The sequence below is a fragment of the Onychomys torridus genome, chromosome 3 (assembly GCF_903995425.1).
Source record: "Onychomys torridus chromosome 3, mOncTor1.1, whole genome shotgun sequence".
Taxonomy (NCBI): Eukaryota; Metazoa; Chordata; class Mammalia; order Rodentia; family Cricetidae; genus Onychomys; species Onychomys torridus.
Genome location: NC_050445.1, coordinates 127,006,322 through 127,032,865, shown reverse-complemented (window position 1 = coordinate 127,032,865; position 26,544 = coordinate 127,006,322). Strand labels below are relative to the sequence as shown.

The following is a 26,544-nucleotide window of genomic DNA, read 5'->3' as shown; positions in this document are numbered from 1 at the left end:
CTTAAAATACCTAGAGCTGTGTGTGGTGGTGCACACCTTCAATCCCAGCACTCAGGAGGCAGAAGCAGCCAGAACTCTATGAGTTTGAGGCCAGCCTGGTCTACATAGAAACTTGTAGGCCAGTCAGAGCTATACAGTGAGACCCTGTCTCAAAAACCTAAATATATATTGAGCTGCTGAAATCACTCAGTGTGTAAAGGTGCTTGCTGCCAAGCCTGATGACCTGAGTTCAATCCCTGGGACTTATATCGTGGAAGGAGAATACTTAGACTCCCACAAGTTGTCCTCTGAACTCCACATGTGTGCTGTGGCACTCATATGAACACATATTTATACACAAATGAATAAATTTAATTTAAAAATACCTGCAATTAAAAAGCAAAACAAAACAAAAAACCCATAGCATTGCATGCCTGTAGTCCCGGTGCTCAGGAAGCTGAGCCAAGCTCTTCAGGTTGAAGTCGTCCTGGACCAAATAATGAGGCCCTGTGGCCCCTCTCCTTCAAATAGTGTTCTCAACCCTCAGGACACTTACAGTTCATGGGTGAGATCTTGTCAAGAAAGCACCAAGGAGTAGTAAAAGAACCCCTGGTAATATGTAGATGATGTTGAGAGTGTTCAATGGGGAAGGTTGACCTAGTCTGGGAGGTCAGAGAGGTGTCCAGGAAATCATGTGGGAATTGCGATTTGAAGAATGAGTAGGTATGAAGCAAAAAAGCTGGAGAGGGGAAGATTCCAGAAGAAAACAGTATTGACAAAGGTAAGGTAGAGAGAATGGGCAGGTAGAGCTGCCCCTTGAAGACCGATCCCAGCTGCAGGTCTGAGAGGTAATTGCTTCCTGACCTAGTGAGAGCTGAACTACAATCAGCCGGCTGGCGCACCATTTACTTGCGTCTTCAGAGCAGGGAGAGCTGTAAGTGAAGGCAGAGTGGAGATATTCTGATGGGAGGGGAGGTTGACCGATTAGATTTGTGATTTTTACAAAAGCTTATTCTGGCTGTGAGATGCTGAGGTCAAATCCAGTGACTATAGGCTTGAGGAACTGCTGTGGGACTCACCATCAGGAGAGGAAGTCAGCCTTGGGTAACGCCGTCACTGCTCCGCTGCCCTGTTCCTTCCCATTTGACCTCCACAACTCCAAATCACCCTTCCATGTCGCCCAAGCCAGAGCAGTAGGGAGTGTGTGGGTGGGCTGTCTCAGGAGAAGGTGTTTCCTAAGAACAATCTAGCAGTGACAAGAACCCTCCAGGGGATTCTTTTTCCTGACCGAGAGAATAGTCCCCTGGAACTGATTAAGTTTCCCATCAAACAGGATCAGTGAAAATCACATCTCTTCTTTTTCCTGTCTCTTCTCCAGGCTTATATTTGGCACCCTTTATCCTGCGTATTATTCCTACAAGGCTGTGAAGTCCAAGGACATTAAAGAATATGTAAGTAAAGCCTCTCATTTGGGGCGGCTGATGGGGTGAGTGGCAGAGTTCACGTGAAGCTGGGGCGGAGGAAGATAGACAGTCCTTTGGTCTGGGTACGGGTGGCAGGAGGGAACCCCTCGTCACTCCTCTTCTCATGTAACTTCTCCGGAGTCCTGTCCCCTTCCCAAACTGCCCCCTGTCTAGATCCTAAGTGTTGAAGCAAGGCAAGCAGAGAAGGGGACATTGCATCTGGGACTGGAGGCCAGGTGCCATGGTGACGTCGTCTCTCTCAGCCTGGGTTTCCCCATCTGGGAGACTCTGCAGACCACAGACCACCATCTGGCACTGAGACGTGCACAGGTCTGAGAAGCCAGCTGACTTGGCTATTTCCTGGCTTTCCAGTTCTGACTGCCTCCCTGGCTGTCTTCTAACACCTACAGTTTATGCCTTGTTGACGCGTAAGCTCTTTGAGGATGAGGCGTTCGTAATCATCTCTCTGCAGCACCTTGCAGAGAGCTGAGCATATGGCAGTGGGATTAGGAGGACTCACTGGTTAGACAGAAGATTGTGAACATTCCTGCTGGGTGGTTTGGGTGCTGCATGACCATTCCTGGTCTTCCCAGGTACCTCCTGTTTAGCTGCCCCACTGACCAAGACTGCTGATGTGATGAGAATGTCCTTTCCCTTGTAGGGAATGCCCAGGTCCAAGTTCGAAGGATGTGGGTTTGGTCATAAAGAGACTGAGTTACCAAGTCCTAGCTCTGAAATTTATTGGTGTAATTATATGCTGGATAAGTGGCGTAAAACTCCAAGAGCCTCAGGTCATCTTCTGAACAACGGAGTGATGACAATCTCTTTTTCCCTTAGGAGATGTTGCTTGACAAGCTTAGGGTCTGGTGGACTCATTCTTTAGAAGATTGCAGTCATTAATTTTGGCTGCTCCCAGGATGACCCCTTGTCATCCTGGGGGTGTAGGTAAAAAAAAAAATAATTCAAGGGCTAGAGAGATGGCTCAATAGTTAATAATCCTGCTGTTGACAGAGGACCAGGGTTCAGATCTCAGATCCCATTTTGGGGGGCTAACTACCACCTGTAACTCCAGCTTATGGAATCCAACACCATCTTCTGATCTCCTCAGGCATTTGCACACACAAGTACATTCTAACACATATGGGGGGAGGGGGGAGAGGAGAGAGGGGGGGACAGGGGGGGAGAGAGAGAGAGAGAGAGAGAGAGAGGGAGAGAGAGGGAGAGAGAGGGAGGGAGGGGGAGAGAGAGAGAGAGAGAGAGAGAGAGAGAGAGAGATCGATCGATCTTAAAAGAAAGAATTAATTCAGAGCCATCCTGGAAGTTATTTTCATGGATTTCCCAGAAGTCTTCATGATGAACACCTCCCGATCAGCTACAGCCAGAGCTCAGCCCCCTTTCTCCCAGCTTCCCAGAACTACTTGCTTTGGCTATTCTTACCAGGGAATCCAGTGTGGGTAACTTCTGGAGACCAGTCCCTGGTATGTGAGGACAGCGCTGCTCACACACTATAAATAGCTGAGAAGTTGCACGCACAGAAGCTCCTGGTTCTCAATTGACATAGCCCAGGCTAATCGGCAGCTTCTTCCAGTCCTACCCTTCCTGACCCCTTCCCACCTGTGGTGCTCAGCAGCTGTGCCAGGGAGGGAGGCCTTATTGAGGTCTCTGTAGTGCAAGAGCTGATCCTCTGCAAAGCAGGGGCTGAGCACGCTCCCAGCCAGCTGGGCAAGATCAAACCCGGGTAAATTGTTGTGCGCTGACTAAACTCACAGGAGCCTGGTGTATGACCAGAATGGCGATTCATTAATTTAGAGTGAACACTAACTGACAAGCAGAACAGCTGTTTGTGTTGGCTGGTGTGTGCACACATTTCCCCCTGGAGGAAAGCTTGGGAGTTAAGATTAGAAGTTTCTGGGTAAAATTGGCATTGGGAGATAGGAGCTGAGCAGTACCAGGGAGACCTCCCTCCTTCCTCTGTCCTCACATTCATGTGTGTGCTGTCTCTCTTTCTCTCTCATACACACACACACACACACACACACACACACACACAGACTGTCAACATACGTTCAATGTCCCAATACTCTCAAAACACCCACTCTAGCATACTCAGTGTCTATGTATCACACACACACACACTCACGCTATTAACATGTTTCCTTCTTGTGGTCTGTTCAGTTTTATTTCTGTTGATGTTAAGAAATACCTTGACTAGGGGCTAGAAGATAGTTCAGTGGTTAAGAACACTTGCTGTTTTTCCAGAGAACCTGGGTTCAGTTCACAGCACCTGGGTTGCGTGGCTCACAACCACCTGTAAGTCTAGTTCTAGGGGATCGGATGCCCTTTTCTATCCTCTGAAGGGCACCTGAACACATTGTCTCACACACACACACACACACACACACACACACACACACGGGGGGGGGGATTAAAAAATAAAAATAAATCTTCAAATTAAAAAAAAGAAAACACTTTGACCAAAAGCAACTTTGGGGAGGAAAGAATTTGGCTTACACTTCTAGGTCCCTGTCCATCATTGAGAGAAGCCAGGGCAAGATCTCAAGCAGAATCCTAAAGGCAGGCTTGCTTGCTAGTCATGCAGCAGTGCCTCTAACCAAGGAATTCACTCACAGCCAAGGAAGTATAGCAGAAACCATGGAGACTGCTGCTTTGATGCTCCATTAGTCTTATGCTCGGCTAACTCCCTTATGTGGTCCAGGACCACCTGCCCAGGGAATGGTACCACCCACAGTGGGCTGGGCCCTCCAACATCAATTAGCAATCAAGATCATCTCTTATGGACATTGCCACAGGTCAGTTTGATCTAGGGAATTTCTTGATGAAGACTCTCCCAGGTGATTCTTTGCTGTGGCACCTCATAACCCCATTTGTCCAGGAGAAAACTGGGGACTTCCCTGTGACTCCAGCCTCTCCACTCTCCGGCTTATTAACTGTCATGTCCATTTGGTGACTGTACCCCCTCATCCTTAGAGCTATTGTCGTCATCTTCCAAACAAGTCTCCCATCTTTCTCTACAACTGCTGTCTGAGATATGCCTCACACCGTTCCCCTGGGATGAGTCAATGGTCTCTTGAACTAGCTTTTAAAAATATCTATTTATTGTTTTTAGGTTGGTTATGTCTGAAATTATATTTATTATCTCTAATTTGTAAAATATGTACAAAAACATAGGTTATTAGATAATGCAAATTTATTTTACTTTACTTTATGTGTATGGATGTATTGACTGAATGTCCATAAGAGTAGGGCATCAAATCCCCTGGGACTGGAGTTACAGAAAGTTGTGAGCCATCATGTAGTTGCTGGGAATTAAACCCATGTCCTCCAGAAGAGCAGCCGGTATTCTTAATGGCTGAGCTATCTTTATCCCAGGATAATGCAAAATCTAAAAACTGTAACAATAACCTCTTCATGACTACTAATATTTATAATGTTGAGTAACTCCCTTGTGTTACATACACTCTCATTTTTATATTCTTTTGTTATTATTTTAAAGTTTTTATACAAGTTTCAGATTAGCTTTTTATTGTCACTGTAACAAGTTATTGTGAATGTCCTAGCATAAAACAACATACATTATTAGATTTTAATCCTGGAGTTACAGGAAGGGCTATTCCTCTTGGAGTATTTGGAGGAAAGTCTGTCTCCCTGCCTTTGTGGCTCCTAGTGGCAGCTGCCCTTCAACACAAACCCTTTCCTCATTCTTTGAAGTCAGTGGCATTGGGTCTCTGAGTGGTCCTCCACAATCACTTCTCTGGCGGACCCAGCTAGGAAGAGTTCTCTTTTAAGGATGCATGTGATTACAGTTGGTAGAGTGACCTTCCCATCCGATGTCTTTAATAACTCTGCCAATTCTTCTTAGCTATGCAGTGGTTGCCATTCTTGGGGAGCTGTTAATAGTGAGTGAGACCCTTTCTCAAAACTGAAACTGTTGGAATTAATGTGCTAACTAATATTAAATGGATTCATCAGGCAGGAGTGAATGAAAGTTCAGGTGTGCCTCCCTGAGACAAAATTGATTTGCATCCTTATAGAAACAATATTGTCATTGAAACCAGTTTTATATAACCTATAAAAAAAATAGCCAAACAATATTGAGAAGTAAGATACCTGAAGAACCAGGATAATTTGGAAGTGTGTGCAGGACACCTGGCATCCATAGGACACCCAGTCTTCTCCAATTTTTCCCAATACTTTATCTTTTTTAAAAAAAAAAATCTCATTTATATGTGTATTTAAGCCCCTGTTTGAAATCTTACTTTGGTTCTTTGTCGTTCAAGGTCCAGCCAAGAGCTTTGTTATTTCTGTGAAAGATTCTTGCTCTGTAGTCCAGGCTGACCTCACCTCATGATTCCCCTGAGAGCCCTGAATGCCAGGGATTCTGGGCAAGACTTTGAAGACAGCTTATAGTGTCAATTTTGGGGTCTTCTCTTCTGGTGTCCCTTCTCTGAGAGTCTCCCCTCTTGAACTTGCAGCCAGTCTGGCGGGCTCTAGCTCCTGCCTCAGCTCTTCGGGGGTCTGTCCTAAGGCATAACTAAGCTGGGTCAAGTGTAGGATCCCTGCAGAGGTTTTGCTTGGGATCTCACTCTGATGGCACAATAGCCTGTTTGCTCCCAATGTGGAAGGTGTGTTGTAGAACTGCACCTGAGTTAGGGAAGTATGGCGGGGCGGGGCGGCGGGTGCAAATGGCATGGCTTGGACTTGCCTCAGTGTCCATGGCCTTGGGTTAGACAGCCATGACCTTGTCTACCAACTCCTTCTTTCAACAGGTCAAATGGATGATGTACTGGATTATATTTGCCCTCTTCACCACAGCAGAGACGTTCACAGACATCTTCCTTTGCTGGTAAGTGCTCCAGGGACTGAGACGTTTCAAAGGGCTGCATTTTTAGTAAATTACTCCATAAAAGTTATTCAAGTAAATTTCCTTGATGAACTTCCTAAGAGCACGTGTTGTGTAAGGCACTAGGGATGTTGTATAGACTACACGGGCAGAGCTCCTCTATGAATGGAGTTGGTAAAGTATTTTCATGTCAAAGAGGGAGACAAATGAAATGAAAGAAATTTATGGGAGTATGAAATGAAAGGGCTCAGCCTCAGGAGTAAATAAAGAGCTAGTGCTGCATGCATGGGGCCCTGGGCTTGAGGCCCAGCACTACAAAACAAAATAAGCATGCAATCAAAATACCACATTTCCTCCTAATTCTTGTGCTCTTCTCATAACCACTATTCACACTTGTATGTCCTTGTAAAACATTCCTTGGTGACAGGCGTGATGTCACATGTTCTTGAGGCAGAGGCAGGCAGATCTCTGAGTCTGAAGCCATCTTGAACATAGTGGGTTCCAGGACAGCCAGAACTACATAGAGAAATCCTGTCTCAAAATAAAATGTTGGTGTGTTAATAAACTCACTTACACAGACATTTTTTTTATTCTTAACATTTTATTATTCTGTGTGCGTACCTATGTGGTACATGTGATGTAGCATAAGCATGCCTTGGTACACATGTGGAAGTTAGAGAACAACTTTGTAGTTATCTCCTTCCAGCTTTATGTGTTCTGGGGATCAACTCTGGTCACCAACCTTGTACAGCAAGCGCCCCTGCCCGCTGAGCTGTCTCACTGGCTCACTGTTTTTCTTCTTTTTAGTGCTAACTTTTTTTTCCACCAAAAACCCCTCTCTCCGGTTCCCAAGTGCTGGGATGACAGGGGTGTGCTGCTTATGCTTTCTGTTTTCTCTTTGTAAATATAAGTATTAGATAGAACAGTTCTCAGTTTCCTGATTGAATCTATTTTGGAAATACTTTCATGTGAGCATAAGTATATATCTACCTGTTTTTCAATCACCACATAGAATTTCATGGTCTAGATGAAGTGTAACTTATTTAATTAGTGTCCTTTTTGAAAAGTTTAAAGGTGTATTTTATTTTTAATTGTGTGTAGGTCTATTTGCATGTGGGGGATGGGGGTGGGGTGGGTGGGAAGGGGGCTATGCATATGAGTATAGGTACCTGAGGAGGTTGGAAGAAGACATCGGATCCCCTGGGGCTGGAGTTACAGGTGCTGGGAACCACATGCAGGTCCCGTGAAAGAGCAGTATGTAGTCTTAACCACTGAGCCATCTCTCCAGTCCTTTAATATCCTTTTGATGGACATTAAGTTGTTTGGCTTCTTTTGTTTATAAACAACACAATTGCTAGACACACATCTTTAATCTCAGCACTTGGGAGATACTGGCAGGATCCAGAGTTCAAGGTCAGCCTTGGCTATATAGTGGATTTAAGACCATCCTAGGCTGCATGAAACTGTCTTAATCCTCTATGATGCCCAAAAGAAATTAATACAGCTATTTTTAGCATTAATGGTGCAATTAATGACATTATTTGCATTGATATACAGCTTTCTCTCAAAGATAGTGAATAATAATGTCCTATTCATATTTAAGGGGGTTGGCTGGTATTTCCGTTCTGGAGAAGAAAAAGATTTTTATTCTGAAAGGGCTAGTATGAACCTCTATACCTCACCCCTACAACATCATAGGACCAAAGTCAGACCTGGACAGTAAATCTTTGACTTCCATTTTGATTCATTGGCCTCGATTATTTTAGAACATAACGATGCAGTCTTTCTTCTGAAGGAACCGTGTATCAGTTGTGGCAGAAATCTGGATTTCTTTTCCTTTTCTTTCTTTCTTTCTTTCTTTCTTTCTTTCTTTCTTTCTTTCTTTCTTTCTCTCTCTCTCTCTCTCTCTCTCTCTCTCTCTCTCTCTCTCTCTCTTTTCTTTCTCTCTCTCTCTTTCTTTCTTTCTTTCTTTCTTTTTTTCTGGTTTTTCAAGACAAGTTTTCTCTATGTAGCCCTGGCTGTCCAGGAATTCACTCTATATGTAGACCAGGCTGGCCTCAAACTCAGAGATCTGCCTGCCTCCGCCTCCTGAGTGCTGGGATTAAAGGTGTGTGCTACTACCGCCCAGCTGGATTTCTTGATTCAATGTACTTCTTGATTCAGTTCGTACCCGTGACACAGGGTGGACTGGGATTCTGTGAATAGAGACAGAACTCTGCTCTGCCATCCCTTATTGTCCCCAGAACACAGAAGCTGTCACAAGGGATCAGACGATTGTGAGAGCTTACGTGAGGAGAGCTCCTGTGTCACCTGTAGAGAAGAGGATGCTGGGTCCCAGGCCAGTGGATAACAGGGAATTATAGTGTTAATCTCGGGACCTCTTTCTGGAGTATCAACTGTTAACCTTGCTACTTTTGCTGGATAGAAATCCTGGGTAATGGTGGCTAGGCTTCTTCCTATCAAGTCACTGGACTATCCACTGGCCATGGTACAGTTTGAGAGTTTCCTACCTAGTAAGTACTCAACCACTTTTTTTTTTTTTTTTTTTTTTTTTAGTAATATAATATTTTTTTCAGTTTTTTTAGATAGGGTCTCATTATGAAGGCCTGGCTGGATAAGAACTTCTATGAATACCAGATGGCCTTGAACTCAAAGAGATCTGCCTGCCTCTGCCACTGGGATTAAAGCTGTGTTATTGGGGACTATGGGAGTCCAGCCCCTTGATAGTCCCCTCCCAGGGTCCAGGAAAAACTACAACCAGCTGATAATTATTCTTTGATGAGAAGGAATGAATCTATGTATGTGAAACTTCTTAGTCCATACACTTTATTATTCTGTCAGGTCTCTCTACACAGCTTCTATTCTGCTCTCATGTCTAGCTCCTTTCTTGCCTGATTTCTCCCTACATTTATCTACTGCTCCCTCTAAGTTGTATCTTAATTTTCTCGTCTTAATTCTGCCTCATCTAGGTCCTTATCATCTTGTTCTTACCCAGCTAGTACTTTCCCATCTGACTCTTCCTCATCTTCCATCTCATCCACATGTTCTCTCTGGTCAAAATCCTCCTTCTCCTTCTCCGTTCTCTGTCTCTCAGTTCTCCACGTTCCTCCTAAGTCTCCCAGGAATCCAGTTATAAACCCAATAGCAATCCTCTGGCCGAGCAAGGTCACCCTGCTTGAATTCAACGGGGTCATCAGAATTTTCCTCAGGCGGTGACCACCAGACTTTCTTTTACAGTCCAAAATGGGAGTGGTAAAGAGGAGGTTAACTGAGTGCTAATGACTGGTTAGCATATCAAAAAGGGGATCTGTGTGCTCAGTCTACATTCCGAGAAATGGTTAGGTAAGAAGATAGGGGTCTAATTAGTAAGGTTTGTAAGAAAGGAACGTCTCACCCTAAATTGCACAAGAAATAAAGCTATCTGCTTGACCTAGGAGACAGGTGTTGTTTCCTTTGGCCTTGGATGCTTGATAGGCATTTTAGATAAATACACTGTTAGGAGTTCTTGGAAGCACACAAGAAAATCATTTTAGGAACCAGCTAATGTATACATAGCTAAAATATCACCAAGACTTCTTATAAGCCATGGCTTGACCTTTGGAGAAGTTTTTGACGTTTCCAAGTAGTAGCTTTTGTGATAATAGCTGAAGTCCATTACATTTTCCTGCGGCTTGCAGCACTGTGTGCTACCATACCTGGCCCTGTCAATTTGACTTTTATTTAGTGAGACATATAAGTTTGCTTTTGCACCTTATTCTACCATTTCTACAAGTTAGAAGTAGGGGTTGAATGAACCAAGTTCTCTGCTGAAACCCTCACAAGACCAGGGTGGAGGCGTGGGACAGCTGGGGCTCTGTCTGAAGGCTCTGGGAAAGATCCCCTTCACATTCAAGTTGTTAGTTACATTCTGTCTGTTGTGGTTGTAGGACCGGGGGCTCCATTTTCTTTACATGCACAGCTCCCTTCTTCTTCAAGCTCACAATGGCATCTTGCTCCTTCTCAGGCCTCAGATTCTGTCTTCTACTTACAACAGAAGATCTGTGTGTTTGCTCTGTAACATGCGATTAGACAGGCTCACCCCAGTAATCCAGATATAGCCTCGTCTTAAGTCAGCTGTGAGTAACCTGCATTCCATCTGTAAGTTCTTTTGTCATAGAAGGTACATATGACAGGGCCATAGCCCCAAGAGGAGAGGGTCACGGGCAAAATCCTGTCTGTAGTGGGAATCTGCGCACCTGGTATGTCTGCAGCGTTTGTACTGGGCAGGGTAGAATCCCTCCCTTCCTGCTTGTCTGGTGGAGGCCTCACCTCTTCCCCCTTTGGCCCTCCTAGCTAGTGTCCAGAGTTTATGGGTGGGAAGTGAGGATCCCTTGCCCTGCTCCTGGAGGCCTCAGCTCTTCAGAGAAGGGCTCTCCTGGATCTGGCCCCCCACTCTGCACTCATCCCCATTCTTTCTGTTTATCACCGTTTCCAAGGCAGTTTCCTCTTCACAGTTCCCTCTCCTCTCCTCCCCTCTCCTCCCCTCCCTTCCCCTTCCCTCTCCTCTCCCCTCCCCTCTCTTCCCTCTCCTCCCCTCTTCTCCCCTCCTTCCTCCTCCCCTCTCCTCTCTCCCCTCTCCTCTCTCCCCTCTCCTCTCCCCTCCTCCCCTCTCCTCCCCTCCCTTCCCCTCCCCTCCCCTCTCCTCTCCTCTCCTCCCCTCCCTTCCCCTCCCCTCCCCTCTACCCTCCTCCCCTCTCTTCCTTCTCCTCTCCTCTCCTCTCCTCCCCTCCCTTCCCCTCCCCTCCCTTCCTCTCCCCTCCCCTCTCCTCCCCTCTGCTCTTGATGTTTTCTACCTCGATGGAAGCAGCGGCTAGTGGTCACAGGATAGGATGGTGATTTGCTTTACAACTTGTGTAGGTGATTTCATTTAATCCTTTTAAAATTATAAAGTAATTTATGCTCATGGCGAAATAAAATTGAAACAATACATTGAAATACATTCCCTCGGAGAGGGAAACTGGGAAGGCACTAATGCCCCTGTGCCCGCTAGGACTCGTCCACACTCCCACTGCATTGTGTGGCTTTGCTGTGGCCGCCCCCATTTGTCTTACTCTCTGCTAGGGGCAAGGATGTGTCTAACTTTGTCAGCTTGACACAGCTTAAGAGTCACCTGGGAGGGAAGCATAGACTGAGGGATTGCCGCCATCACACTGGCCTGTGGGCATGTCAGTGGGGGATTGTAGTGAGAGCCAACTGGTGGAGAGCTCAGCCCAGCTGGCAGCGTGCCCCCTGGCAGGTGCTCCTTTTTAAGAAGGTAGCTGAACAGGAGCCTGGGAGGAAGCCGGTCAGCAGGCAGAATTCTTCCAGGCTTCTGCTTCAAGTTCCTGTCCTGACTTCCTTCTGTGATGAACGGTGAAGCTCCCCGCCCTAAGTCGCTTTGATCAGAATGGGAACCAACTAGAACACCTGTCCTGCTCTGCCTATGCCTTTCGACGTGCAAAGGATTTTCTCAGTGGAATGAATACATGCATAAATGAACGAATGGATCTGTCAGCCAGCCAGCCAACAAACATATCTCAGGAATTTGCAGAGCAGGACAAAATGCCTGTCAGAGTGATTGTCAATGATAGGATAAAGTCTTGAGATTCTGGTTATGCAATCAAGAAAACACTCAACAAGGACAAACAGGAGCTTCATTCTCAGTGACCCTGTGAAGGGTCCGAGGAAATGCTGAAGGAAGACCTCAGACTCAAAGAGTGTGCAAGGACAAAGAACATTTATTATATCAGCATGCATGTGGGGTCGTTCACCTGTGCAAAGTGGCGACAACCCCGAGAAGGATGTGTAGGCTCCCATAGAGTACAATTAAGGGGAGTTTCAGGGTCAGCTACAAAGCTGGTTAAGCAAGCCGCAGTTATATTAATGTATTTCTAATTAGCTGAGGTTTAGTTTATCGTTTTTGGACACGTCTGCACAGGCCTGGACGTAACTCAGAAGGGGCTGCCGGGTTTGTCCTTGAGATACTGTGAGGCTGACCTAGACCCTCTGAGTTTGTTCTCTCCCTGGACCCTGAGTGTAAGGGCCTTGTAGATAAGTGGCTCTTTGTTGTAAAACACACCTGTCTGTCCTTCTCTGGGGACTGGAACCTAAATTCAGTTGTAAAGTGGGAGAGTTTAACCCCATCACCTGGAGATGAAACTGAGTTTTAAAATCAGGAACTTCACAGGCCTTGTTGAGAAGGAAGTGCAGGCTGGGAATGAAGAAATGGAGCCTGGGACTGGGCTAGTTCTGGGACAAACAGAGAGGCTGGATTTCCATTCATGTGCACCATTTGTAGAGATAGATTAGGGTCTGTTCATTCTTCCTTGCCCACAGGGAGCTTTAAGAGTTGTTTTCTGCCTGGAAACATCCTGTCCCGGAGGAGTAGGCAATCAGCTTATCTCTGGAATTGTTGCATTGCTACACCCGCATCTCATCCTGCTTCAGTGTCCTGACCCTGTGATAAGGATGGGCTGCTGCCTTGGGCTAGGAGAACACACGGGAGACCAGGAGGGTGGAAGAGACCACATCCGTCAATGTTTTTAACATTAATTGTCTCTGAAATATGCTCTGTTGGTCTGACAAGGACAAGAGAAGGCCCAAAGAAGGAAGCAAAATTGGGGAGAAAAAAAATTTTGTTGTTTTTTTTTTTTAAAGATATTCTTAGTGTGTGTGTGTGTGTGTGTGTGTGTGTGTGTGTGTGTGTGTGTATTCATTACAGGCATGTGTGGGTCCTCAGAGGTTGGAAGAGGGTGTCAGAGTCTCCAGAGGTAGAGGTATAAGCAGTTGTGAGTCTGCCAATATTGGCTCTGGGAACCAAACTCCCATCCTCTGGGCAACAAGTGTTCTTAAGCACAGGCTTCTTGGCAGTCTTCTTACGGGAAGGTTTTAAAGGTTGCATCAGCATGGATGAGATATGCCAGAAAGATTCTAAAGAACTAGTGATCTGTAACAAATGGTCCAGAGAATCAAGGTAGGCTAGGCTGTCCCGAGGGGCCCCAGGAAGAGTCTAATAAGCATATGCATTCCTTAAACCCCAATTTTGTAGCCTGGGACAGAGGCTCTTAGTTGGCTGTACAGTGATTACTCAGCCTGTGTGGAGGTGCCTGCTGTCTACAAAATGCACGCAGATAATGCTCCCCTGAGCACCCATACCATAGCCTCATTTGTGTGTGTATGCAAAAGTGTACACAGGCAAGTTTGCTGGAAGCTTGGCTTGTAATAGACAAAGGTTGTCATCAATCCCTTTGCCTGGGAGATGCTTGCACACCTGTAGGAGGCCATGAAGCACACCGAAGCTTTCCATGTTCTGGTATGAGACAGGCCCCAATGTATACTGTTGGTTTTGTGCAGATTAGGGAAAACAAGATATAGAAGGGAGGTATAGAGATGCTACCATGCTACCAATGCTACCAGGCGGTTAAGGGAATCACAGGTCCCTATGTGATTGAATAGGCCTAGCTCCTAGTCCAAGATGTGCAAGAATCTGATTAAGAAGCGTGTCTAGGGCTGGAGAGATGGCTCAGAGGTTAAAAGCACTGGCTGCTCTTCTAGAGATCCTGAGTTCAATTCCCAGCAACCACGTGGTAGCTCACAGCCATCTATCATGAGATCTGGTTCCCTCTTCTGGGGTGTAGGGATATATGCAGACAGAACATTGTATACATAATACACAAATAAATCTTTTTAAAAATTAAAAAAAAAAAAAAAAGAAAAGCATCTAGAGGCCATGGGTGGGAAGGAGATTACGATATACTCTTAGATTCTTTAGCATTTCTTAACTATGTGCGTGCATGACCTACTTTTTAAAAATATCTTTTACATAATAGCTAGAATTGCCGCAGTGTGGCAGCTGCCCTTGGGACTGTCTGTGTATCTTAGGCCGGTGTCTGAGCTTGCTGGATTCAGCCCCTTTCCCCTTGGGCTGGCAAATAATTTGTTTTCAAAACAAAAGTGCCTCCATTATTAATCACTGGCATGTTTCACTCTGGGGGAATCAATCATGCCTCTCCTCTTTCAGCCCCAGTCTTTTGTGGCTTTGAAAGATGAAACAGCTTTGCCAGGAAAGTGCCTCCTCAGTTGCTGGGAGAATATTCAGGAAGAGCCTACTGGAGGCCGAGAGCGGACAGGCTTTGGTGAGGTGGAACTGCTGATGGGGGAGAGAGAAACTGTGTGAGTTTGGAAAGGTTCTGATATGACTTGCTAGGGACTGCTTTTATTTTCAGCTCCCTTTATCTGGGAAGGATGCCTGGGAAAGACTTATGTTTTGATCCCTCAGACTAGCATAGGAGGCCTTCTCACCCACTGCGTCTTGCTTTAAGGATGCCTGAGATTTGTTTTAAGTAGATGTGGTCAGACTGGCAAACCTGAAAATGACTGACAGGAAGGGAGAGATTTATTCAGCTCACCCATCCCTAGAAACAGGAAATGCAGCCTACTGCACCATGCAGGGCCGCAAGGGGAGGTACCAGGATGGTTCTGGAGGCAGAGGGAGGGAACAGTGGCTCTCACTGTTAGCGCAGTCCCTTGGGAAGGAATGCACTGGGAAGATTGGGGGTTACTATTGTAAATGGTTCAGAGATACAGGTGCATCCTGGCTCTTGCTCCTGCTCCTGGAGAAATGCATGCTATGCAGAGTGGCTCAGAATATCAGATCCTACAGGCTCTGGACTATCGGCCTGTATGTGCAAGGCTGTGCAAAGGTCTTTTCCTCGCTCACTAGCCCACTCTTATTCCCAGGAGTGATTTCCCTTTCATAATAGACTGTCTGTATTTCTACTCTTATTAAAAAAGGGGGGGATGGGCATGGTGATTTGTACCTCTAATCCCAGCACTCAGGAGACAGGGACAGGCAGATATCTGTGAGTTCTAGGCTAGCTTAGTCTACATAATGAGTTCTAGGCCACTGGGACTACAAGTAAGACCCTGTCTTTAAAATAAAGTAAAGTAAAATAGACTAAAAAAGGCAGCTTGGGACTGTTCTGTTGCAGGAGACCCCTTGTAGTTCCTGGTTACCTCAGCTCAGGATGTCAAATTGTCAGAATACAGAAAATCAGAACTCGTGGTAATCTACTTTAGGGAGCCACAGGATGATTGTCCAGATTATTCACAACCCCAGGTAGAGATTGAGGTGGTAGGGTTGAAATCTGGGTCAAACTGCTTACCACATCATGGCCCCATGGATCTGCATCCTCTTGAGGGGTTTGGTTTTTCCATTGTTTCAAAGACTTGCTGTCGAGTACAGGAGCCCCACTACGACCACCTAGGACACTTGTCTCAGGTTGGTATTATCTTATCAGTCAATGTCTAGCTGGACTCCTAAATTCTAGGATGTCAGACCCTCTCCTCTTCTCCATGCCTCCACCCTCTTTCTCTGTTGGTGTTTCTAAAGGTATGTGTGCATGTGTTTGTGCATGCATTTGGAAGTTGCATGTGTGTGTGTGTGTGTGTGTGTGTGTGTGTGTGTGTGTGTGAGAGAGAGAGAGAGAGAGAGAGAGAGAGAGAGAGAGAGAGAGAGCTGGTGTTTCTGAAGGTAATTGTGCATGTGTATGTGCATGTATTTGGATGTGTGTGTGTGTGTGTGTGTGTGTGCGCGCTTGTGTTTCTGAAGGTATACACGCAAGTGTGCATGCATGTATTTGCAGGCCAGAAAAGAGCTTCAGGTGTGTTTCCTCTACTTTTTTTTTGAGACAGGGTCTCCATGGCCTGTGACTCATCACTGAGGAGTCTAAACTAGCTGGCCAGTGTCCTAGGGAGCCACCGGTCTCGGCCTCTCCAGGGCTAGGGTTACAAGTACATCTTACCACATCTGCCTTTTTCTTTCTTGGTGGATTCTGTGGATCACACTCAGCTCATCACACTTGCAGAGCGAGCATTTTCCTGACTTCCCTCCCTCCTCAGCCAGTGATGCCAGAATCTTGTCTCTTTCTGGAAGTTCCAGGATTGCAGGGATCGTCTTCGCCACCCCACTCCCGACCGGTGCTGTATATAAGCTGGCTCTGAGAGGTGTAGGGGAGTGTTTGTGGGACCAATGAATGAATGGGCCTGAGGGTATGTAGGAGTTTAGGATTTTATGTTACTTATACCTCACACTCTTCTTTCTTTTGGCACACACACAAAAAAGATTAAGATCTTTGTGCCTGCCACTGAGTCTCAACTCAGTTGAGTAGAGTAAGTAGGATTCTCCTGCTTGGTAGGAGTCAGGCTCTTCTCCTGACAAGAAAGGGAGGTGCCTGGCCAGTGTGGAGAGCCTGCCAGCTTCACCCTGCTGTGATTCCCTGGTCTCTGTGTCTCCTGGCCATAAATAATGAAGGATGAATGACTAGGTGCCCAGATACAAACTTAACCTTTTAAGCCCACAGCTGCAGCTGGACCACATGCCAACTGCCATGAGCAAAGCCCTGTAGTTTCTACTGCCAGCTGCTGCCAGGCAAAGCCATGCTGTAATTGCTGGAGGGAACCTGCCTTCCTGCTTTTCTTGGGAAACAGAAACAAAACAAAACAAAACACGAACTGGCTTTCAGAGAGAGGTCTTGGGTGTGTAGAAATGCCTGTGTGCACATGTGCCTTCCACAGGTGGAGGATGAGGAATCTGGGGACCTTGTCATCTGTATATGAGGAGGGAGGCATCTGTGCCAATCCTGGTCTTTCTACACGGGTCTCAGGCGGTGCTTCTGAGAACCTAACAGAAAGTATATTTTTTTTATCTTTCCAGGTTTCCATTCTATTATGAACTAAAAATAGCATTTGTAGCCTGGCTGCTGTCTCCCTATACAAAAGGGTCCAGCCTCCTGTATAGGAAGTTTGTTCATCCCACGCTGTCTTCAAAAGAAAAGGTAATTGACACTGCTTCTAACAAACAAAAAGAAATCAAAGTTCTGTGTAGAAAGGACTGTTCTGTTGCAGGAGACCCCTTGTAGTTCCTGGTTACCTCAGCAGGTGAGTTGTTCCCTTTAATAGCTGTCTCTCCATCTCTATATATAACCCTCTCTCTTTCTCTTTCTCTTTCTCTCTCTCTCTCTCTCTCTCTCTCTCTCTCTCTCTCTCTCTCTCTCTCTCATTGTGTGTGGGCACATGCATGCCATGGCACACAATGAAGATCAGAGGACAACTTGTGTAAATGAACATTAAAAGGTCTTATTAATAAAAACACTCAGGAGCCAGGTATTGGGGTGAATGCTGGAAGATCAGAGAGGCAGAACAAGCCACATCCAACTTCACCTTGCCAATTCCTCATCTGATCCTGTGTCCTCAGACTGAAAGCCTCTGAATACTCACCGGTATGGATCTCAGCTGAACTGCTGTTGAAAGCTAAAAGCTTAACCAGCTCTAGTTCCTGGTCCTCACACCTTATCTACCTTTCTATTTCCTGCCATCACTCCCTGGGATTAAAGGCATGTGTCACCATGCCTGGCTGTTTCTAGTGTGGCTTTGAACTCACAGAGATCCAGATGGATCTCTGCCTTTGGAATGCTAGGATTAAAGGTGTGAGTGCCACCATTTTCTGGCCTCTATGTCTATCTAGTGGCTGTTCTGTTCTCTGACCCCAGATAACTTTAGGGTGCACAATATTTTGGGGGACACAATATCACCACAAACTTGCAGAGAGAACAATGGTTCTCTCCTTTCACCACAAAGTGCCCTGAGAACTGGACTCAGGTTATAAGGCTTGGCAGTACCTTTATCCACTGAGTCATCTCATCAACCCATCTCTCTCAGTTTTTTTTTTTTTTTTTTTTTTTTTTTTTGAGATAGGGTCTCATTCTGTAGCCTAGGCTGTCCCTGAATTCACAATGTAGTCCAGGTTGGCCTCCAACTCATCATGATTCTCCTGTCTTAGCCTCCCATGTGCTGGGGTTAAGGCTTACACCACTGTACCCAGCTCCAGTGCCTTTTAAAAAAGCACTTCTGTAGCTGGGCATGATGCTGAATGCCTTTAATTCCAGCATTCAGGAGGCAGAGGTAGATGGATCTCTGTGATTTCAAGGCCAGCCTGGTCTATAGAGTGACTTCCAGGCCAGACAAGGCTAAACATTGAGACTCTCTCCCCAATTATTTCTGTAAGATTCTGTTTGATTTTCAAATTTTACTTTTATTATTCGAATTGTATGTATTGATGGAGTACAGCATGATTGTGGGAGTTCAGCTCCAACCTGCTCCCACCTTTTGAAGGGTTCTTAGGTGGAGAAGAGAGGGATAAGAAAATATCAGATAGGGTTGGGGATTTAGCTCAGTGGTAGAGCACTTGCCTAGCAAGCACAAGGCCCTGGGTTCGAGCCTCAGCTCAAAAAAAAAAAAATCAGATAGAAAGAGAGACCTAGACGACAAAAAGACAGAGACACAGGATAGCTTCGGGAGGGCCTGGGTCAATACCCAACAGCCCTTAGGTTTATTCAAAAGGACTTTTTATAACATGCCAAGGGACGAGGCAAAAGACCCCCTTGCTAAATCAAAGCATACCCACAGCCAAGTGTAGACTCTTCCAAACACCTGGTAACCACGCACGTGGTCAAATCATCCCCTTATGCAGCCCTGCTGGATGAAGCAAGCCCAGATTCTCTGACCCTAAGTTCTCACTAGGAAGCCTCTGTGAGCGTCCACACATGATAATTTTATACATGCATATAATTTGTGCTGACCAAATCAAGGCAGTTAGTGTTACTATCTCCTCACACATTTTTAAAAGATGTATTAGTACATAGTAATTATACATATTTATGAGTGTGGTGTGATATTTCAGCATTTTTACAATGTGATCTTTCCCCCTACTGGCACCCCACAGAACGCTGGTGCTCATTACTTCTGTCTGTAGTGCTGTCCACCTCCCTGTGTCTCTTCTCTCCTTTCCTCCTTTTGAACTCTTCGTCCAGACTGACTATTTTAACATCCACACAGGGAGGAAAACGTGGTGTTTGTATTTCTGGGTCTGGCTTATTTCACTTTACCCAGTGTCCTCCATTTGGCCCATTTTGCTTAAAAGGTTATCTTTTTGTATTAGAGTTGAGTAGTTTTCCATTACACATATATACCATATTTCCTCATTCATCCAATGATGAGCATACGGATTAATTCCACATCTTACTATCATAGTAGTCCAGCAAGATCTGATTGGTTCAGAAATCTGCAGTTATCTCAATAGATGCAGGAAAAAGCATTTGATGGAATTCACTGTTCCTTGGGCTGGAGAGATGGCTCAGCAGTTAAGAGCACTTGTTGCTCTTGTAGCAAGGACCCGTGTTTTTCCCATCATTCACATGGTGTCTTTTAACCATCTGTAATTCCAGCCCCGGTGGATCCAATACCCTCTTCTGACCTCTGCAAGCACCACACACACATGATGTTTGTACGTACATGCAGGCAAAACACTCATACACCTAAAAATAAAGCAAATAAATCTAAAAATAAATATTTTAAAAAAGAATTTAATACTCATGACAAATCTATCGAAAATTACATACAGAAGGAACATACATGAACATGATAAAAATCATGTGTGACAACTCACTGCCTATATCATACCTGACTGGAGAGAAGCTTTCAATTTTGCCTTCATATCTCAGATAAGACAAGTATGTGTCCACCTTCACTACTTTTTTTCTTCTAGTATTGGATGGTCTCTCCATAACAGTCAGGCAAGATAAATAAATAAAAGACATAGGAAGAGAGGAAGTCGACCACTCCTATTTATGTGATTCCACAATAGATTAAACTGACAAATGAATTCAGTAAAGTCAAATAACTTTTTAAAATATCAAGGTGTAAAATTAGTAACATTGAGACTAGAGAGATGGTTCCACCAGTACAGTGTGTTTCTATGCAAGTGTAAGGACCTGAGTTCTGATCCTGAACACCCATAGGAAAAACAGGTTTGGAGTGCAGCCTGTAACCCCAGCACTGGTGGGTAGGGGAGAATCAGAGGCAGGCAGATCCTCTGGAAATCCCTATACAGATTGTCTAGCTGTGTCAGTGAGTTCTGAGTTCAGTGAAGACTGTCTCAAAAATGGAAGGTAGAGGGATAGTGATATGTCTCCCACATTTGTGTGCACACATGTACACACACATGCATAAACACATGAACATACACACACACACACACACACACACACACACACACCCCACAATCAGTAACATTTCTTCGTTATTATGGTGCTAAAGACTGAACCCAGGGATTCATGAATGCTAGGCAGATGTTTTTACCACTGGCCTATGTCCCCATCCCATCAGTCACTTTTTTTTTTTTTTTTTTTTTTTTGAGCTGAGGATCGAACCCAGGGCCTTGTGCTTGCTAGGCAAGCACTCTACCACTGAGCTAAATCCCCAACACCAGTCACATTCTTAATATACCAATGACAATATTGTTGACAAGGACATATGAAAGTAATATAAAAGTGTATTTAAATATATAAATATAAAAGTGTTTAAAAAGTGTATGTTTCCACCAGGCAGTGGTGGCACATGCCTTTAATCCCAGCACTCAGGAGGCAGAGCCAGGCAGATCTCTTTGAGTTCAAGGCCAGCCTGGTCTACAGAGCGAGATCTAGGACAGGCACCAAAACTACACAGAGAAACCTTGTCTTGAAAAACAAAAAATAAAAAGACAAAACAACAAGAAAAAGTGTATGTTTGCACATGTTTAGATAAGTGGCTGGGCAGGGTGACTTACACCTGAAATCCTTACGCTCAAGAGGCAAAGGCAGGAAGATTACAAGTTTGAGGCCAGCCTTAGCTACAAAGTGAGATCCTATCTCAAAGAAAAAGTAGTGAAATTATATAAAGATGTTATTTATCTTTATTGATAAACATTTTTATAAATTTTAAAAAGAGAAAAAAAATTAATAATTTAACTCCCCCAAATCACATACATCCAGTTCCAGTAGTCAGAAGGAAGAAGAAGCAGGTTGGTTTCCTGACCCAGGTTAAAGACTGACAAGAATAAGTCTACGTAGGGAGTTCCAGGCCAGCCAGGAACAAGCAGGTCTTATCTCAAAAAATAAATTAATGCGTTGACTATCCAAACTCGACCTTTATTTTTTAAAAAAATCATGCTTATCCCCTGTCAATCTGCAAAGAAGATCTCTACAGATGCTGTTCACCATTTCATGTAGACTCATTTTTATTAGTTGTTAAAATTGAGCTGGAAACAGTGGCATGCACACATGCAGTCCCAGACCTTTGCAAGAATGAGGGAGGAAAGTCTATTGAACCAAGAGTCCAAGACCAGCTCAGCCAGCATACGAAGGTTCATCTTGGAAACAAATAACAAAAAACTTAACGTAGAGGGCTGGGAAGACAGCTGAGCAGGTGAATGCTTGCCCAGCAGGCACAAAGCACAGGGGTTAGTCTCCAACACTGCTTAAAGCCTGGAATGGTGGCACACACCTCTAATCCCAGCACCCAGAAGGTGGAGGCAGAAGTTCAAAGGTCATCCTAGTCTACATAGTGTCTTCCAGGCCAGAGTTACTTGAGATCCTGTCTCTAATTAAACAAATAAATCTTACTATAGATAAAATATTTGTATTCAAGAAGATGGTGCAGCCAGGCAGTGGTGGCTCATGCCTTTAATCCCAGCACTCAGGAAGCAGAGGCAGCCAATCTCTGTGAGTTCGAGGCCAGCCTGGCCTACAGAATGAGTTCCAGGAGAGCCAGGATTACACAGAGAAACCCTGTCTTGAAAAGTAAAAAAGAAGAAGATGGCTCAGTTCTTTGTAAGCATGAGGACCTGTGTTCATATCCCTACAACATGTAAAAGACAGCATGGCTTGTGTCTGTAACCCCAGCTCTAGGGGAGTGGGAAGGAGCAGTACATACAAGCAGATACTAGGGGCTCGGTGTCAGCTAGTCTAGCCAAAATGGTGAGCTCCAGGTCCAATGAGAGATCCTGTCTCAAATACTGAGGTATAGAAGGCCATTAAATGGTCCATAGGACAAATATGCTAGTCACTGAACCTGACAATCTGAGTTTGAGCCCCAAAACCTAGATGGGAGAGAGGTTGTATTCTGACTTGTATTTTGACCCACCATTTCCACACACACACACAGAATAAATAACCGTAAAATGAAAATCTTTATTGAAGTAAAGAGCAATAGAGGGAGACACCCAATGCACCCATGGGTGCACACATCTCCCCAACATATGTGCAGCACACACACATTAAGTAAATAAATAAATAGAGGTGACTCTCCAAGCAAAGGGTTATTTGTATTTTGAGATAGTAAACATTGCCCCTAATCCATATCTGCATGGTTTCCTTCTACTAGATACTGAGATTATTCCAATTTTCTTCCCGTTACAGCAATTCTGCACTAGGCACCTACCACACACAGAGTTTGTTCAGTTCTCTCTTTTATCTTAAAACTAATTCTTGAGAGTGGGATTACTGGGCTAAATGATTCTAACAGCGTATAATTCATTAGTCACATTATTTTCTAACCTAATTGTGTAGTATAATTCTTTAAAATAAAACAGGAGTCTGCTACATTTGAGTGTGAAATATCCCTCACAAGCTCGCATGTTTGAGGAGCTGGTCACAGCTGCAGTGCTGTTTGGGGAGGCTGTGGAGTTTCTTAGACATGGGGTCTGAGGGGCAAATGTGGGTTATGGGGCAGGAATTCATATCTGCCTCTGGTTCTGGTGCGCCGAGGTCTCTGGTTTGTGGTTGTGCCCTGTAAGACTGACCTGGAGCAGTTCTCATCACCGTGCCTTGCCCTCCTCCATGATGAATGATACTACCTCAAACCATCAAGAAAAAACAAAACCCTCCTTTCTCAAGTCATTCTCGGAGGCATTCTCTCTCAGCACCAAGAAAATGATCACAGAGCCCTGAAGGTAGCTCCCACTGGTATATTAATGTCTGCAGTTTCTGAAGTTCGAGGCTTTGGACTTCCTGTACAGGAAGGCCCTGGAGAACAGAGCAATTAATTGGGCGTCTGTAGATAGCCTTGATCATCCCCTTCAGAAAAAAGCCCACAGCTCCTCCCGTCTAGAAAGGTGGGCTTAAAGACCTGGATCCCTCCCGACTTGGTTATCCCGCCCCTCTCTTCTCCCCTTGACCCTGAATGTTGTGTCTTCCTCGAAGCTGTGTCCTGTCCATTGGAGGAAATGTGGTGCCTCTTAAGACCTGCCAAACATCACTCCCTTAGTCTCCTGGATCACAGAGGCTGGGGGCTCCCAGGGAGGCTGGGGGCTCCTGGGGAGGTTAGAAACACGAACCACAGCTGGGGCTCCTGACCTGCCCCCCCCCCAAGCAAAGGAAACTCACTAACAGCTTCAAACAAGACTTGTGCCGCGCATCTCACCGAGCTTTGAAGTGAACCACAGTGGCTACCCAACACCTACTTTCTCAGAACAATGAAAAGCACAAAACAAAGAGAGAACAGAATACACTGGAGATGATCCAGAATCAAACTGAGTTAGCAGTACTATCCTTGGCTTTGGTCAGGAGACCCCAGTGCTGTTTTCCACCTTGTCTTTCCTTTGTGTGACACCAGAGACTTTAATTTCTTTTATTTCAGCATCTGTTAAAATGTCCTTTATCCACAAAAATAATGCCTGTTTCTTCCTGTATCCAATTTCTGTCATTACACACAGGAGGCAATATCTTGGAATAACAGAACTTGGGAATTGCAAGGTTCCCATCCCCTGTCTTGTTAACCCTCTCCGAATACCACAAGCGAAGTGCCATCATTATTGTCCTTTTCCAGAAGAGAAAACTGTGTAGGGGGCTGGAGAGATGGCTCAGCAGTTTTGAGCACTGGCTGCTCTTCCAGAGGTCCTGAGTTCTGTTTCTAGCACTCCGGTGGTGCCTCACAGCCATCTGTAACTACAGTTCCAGGGGACCCAACACCTCTTTGACTTCTACAGCATGGCATGCACATGGTGCACATACGCACGTGCAGGCAAAACACCCATACATATAAAATAAATCTTTTTAAAAATAGGACAAAACCAAACCAAACAAACCCCCGAGTTTTGCCACCAACTAGCTGAGGTCTGAATCTGAACCTTTGTTTGTGGCATTCTGTCATGCCGGATTCTGTCTGTCTATCTGTCTTGTTGAACAGCTTCTCAGGGAAAGGTGGGATTGTCTTCATCCCTGGAACGTAAAAGAACTTTAGAGATAACCCCAGAGCCTTGCTGGGGCAGTGAATTGCTGTGTTTTTGCTTGTTCAGAATCGCCCTTTGCCCTTGCCCAGAGCTAACCTGTCTTTCTCCAGCCCCCCATCTATGGACACCTATTCAAAGAGTCTGTGACATTACAGCCAGGGAGAGTCAGCCATCGGGCAGGCTGCCAAGCCCACGCTTGGGAAGAAAGGATGAGAAGAGATGTATTTGAGCTTGCCAGTTCAGTGTGCCTCTGCTTCTTCTCTGACAGGAAATCGATGACTGCCTGGTCCAAGCAAAAGATCGAAGTTATGATGCCCTTGTGCACTTTGGGAAGCGGGGCTTGAATGTGGCGGCCACGGCAGCTGTGATGGCTGCTTCCAAGGTACGGTACCATTACCATGCCTGACTACCATGGTCCCTAGTTACCTCTGCCTGTCGTCACCTATGTAGATCACTCAGGACCCCTTTATCTCTGTATTTGAAGGTTCCTTTAAAATATATAATGGGGCCAGGCAGTGGTGGCGCACGCCTTTAATTCCAGCACTCGGGAGGCAGAGGCAGGCGGATCTCTGTGAATTCAAGGCCAGCCTGGTCTCCAAAGCGAGTTCCAGGAAAGGCGCAAAGCTACACAGAGAAACCCTGTCTCCAAAAAACCAAAAAATACAATGGGGAGCTGGGCGGTGGTTGAGCACACCTTTAATCTCACACTTTCGAGGCAGAGACAGGCAGATCTCTGTGAGTTCAAGACCAGCCTGGTCTACAGAGCAAGCTCTAGGACAGCCAAGGATACACACAGAAACTCTGTCTCAAAAAAATAAAACAAAACAAAAATGATGAGGAAAAGATGGTGATTTTTGCCTCCAGGGCATTTGCCTCTCTTTCATATATATGCAAATGCACAGACATACATGATCTATGATAGCAAGAGTTTCCCAGAGTGCATGAAGCAACCTGTGGATCACAGGTTAAAAACCTCTAACCTGGGCTGGAGAGATGGCTCAGCAGTTAAGAGCAGGTGCTGCTCTTGCAGAGGACCTGAGTTTGGTTCCCAGTGCAGTCAGGCGGCTCACAGCTGCCTGTATCTCCAGCTCCAGGAGGAGATTTGATGCCTTCTTTAACCCCAGTGGGTCCCTGCACTGGATCCACACACAGACATACATATAATTAAAAATAAAATAAACCTTGAAAAAAAAAGTACGCGACGCTATCTAACCTACTGAGGTATGAGAGAAAAAACAGAGGGAAAAGGGAGGGAGAGAATCATCTAAACCCAAAGTGGGCAAGTAGAGTTCATCTAGGCATGCAGATAGTCTCCATGTTCCTGAGGTCCATTGCATCCTGGGAAGGATGAGAGGTTACACTGTAGAACATGGTGATGTGTATAGCAGGCAGAGTAAAGTGGAGGAGGTTCAACATAAACAGGACCAGTGGGCAACTGTGCTGGGTCATTACTTCTTGCTCTTTGTTTTCTCACCCCTGGGTGGGAGGCAGTCCTCTCCTGTCCCTTCCTAGTTTCTTCTCATGTGACACCTCGTCATTGTGTGGATTGCTATGCCTACAGACCAGAACAACTGGAATAGTCAGACATCTTAGAGTGAATTCATCCGATCTCCCTAGTGTTCCCTGGGATCCAGACACAGGCTAGAGGTGTACAGTCATACAGCACTGTTGAGAAAACCCAGTGGCTAGCCGGGTGGTGGTGGCGCACACCTTTAATCCCAGCACTTGGGAGGCAGAACCAGGCGGATCTCTGTGAGTTCAAGGCCAGCCTGGTCTACAGAGCGAGATCCAGGACAGGCTCCAAAACTACACAGAGAAACCCTGTCTTGAAAGAAAAAGAAAAAGAAAAAGAAAAAAAGAGAACCCAGTGGCTGAGAGGTAAGCTATCAGAGCAAAACAGAGGTGATAAGTCTGGACATGATGCCAGGGTTTGGGTCCAATGTGATGGAGGTATGGATGGGTCTGGGGTCTGATGAGATGGAGGTTTGGGTGGGTTTGGGGTCTGATGTGATGGAGGTGTGGGTGGGTTTGGGGTCTGATGTGATGGAGGTGTGGGTGGGTTTGGGGTCTGATGTGATGGAGGTGTGGGTGGTTTGGGGTCTGATGTGATGGAGGTGTGG

The 26,544-nt window shown here is 45.4% G+C and overlaps 1 protein-coding gene across 2 annotated transcripts in view; it reads left to right on the top strand.

The window, feature by feature from the left end:
- Reep1 (receptor accessory protein 1) overlaps window positions 1-26,544 on the top strand; it is a 105,096-nt gene that overhangs the window by 46,556 nt on the left and 31,996 nt on the right. For both annotated transcript variants that reach the window (XM_036180547.1, XM_036180546.1), the window contains exons 2-5: window positions 1,358-1,430; window positions 6,230-6,306; window positions 17,036-17,156; window positions 24,693-24,806. In XM_036180547.1, the coding sequence (XP_036036440.1) occupies window positions 1,358-1,430; window positions 6,230-6,306; window positions 17,036-17,156; window positions 24,693-24,806 (385 nt within the window). The remainder of the gene's footprint in view (window positions 1-1,357; window positions 1,431-6,229; window positions 6,307-17,035; window positions 17,157-24,692; window positions 24,807-26,544) is intronic.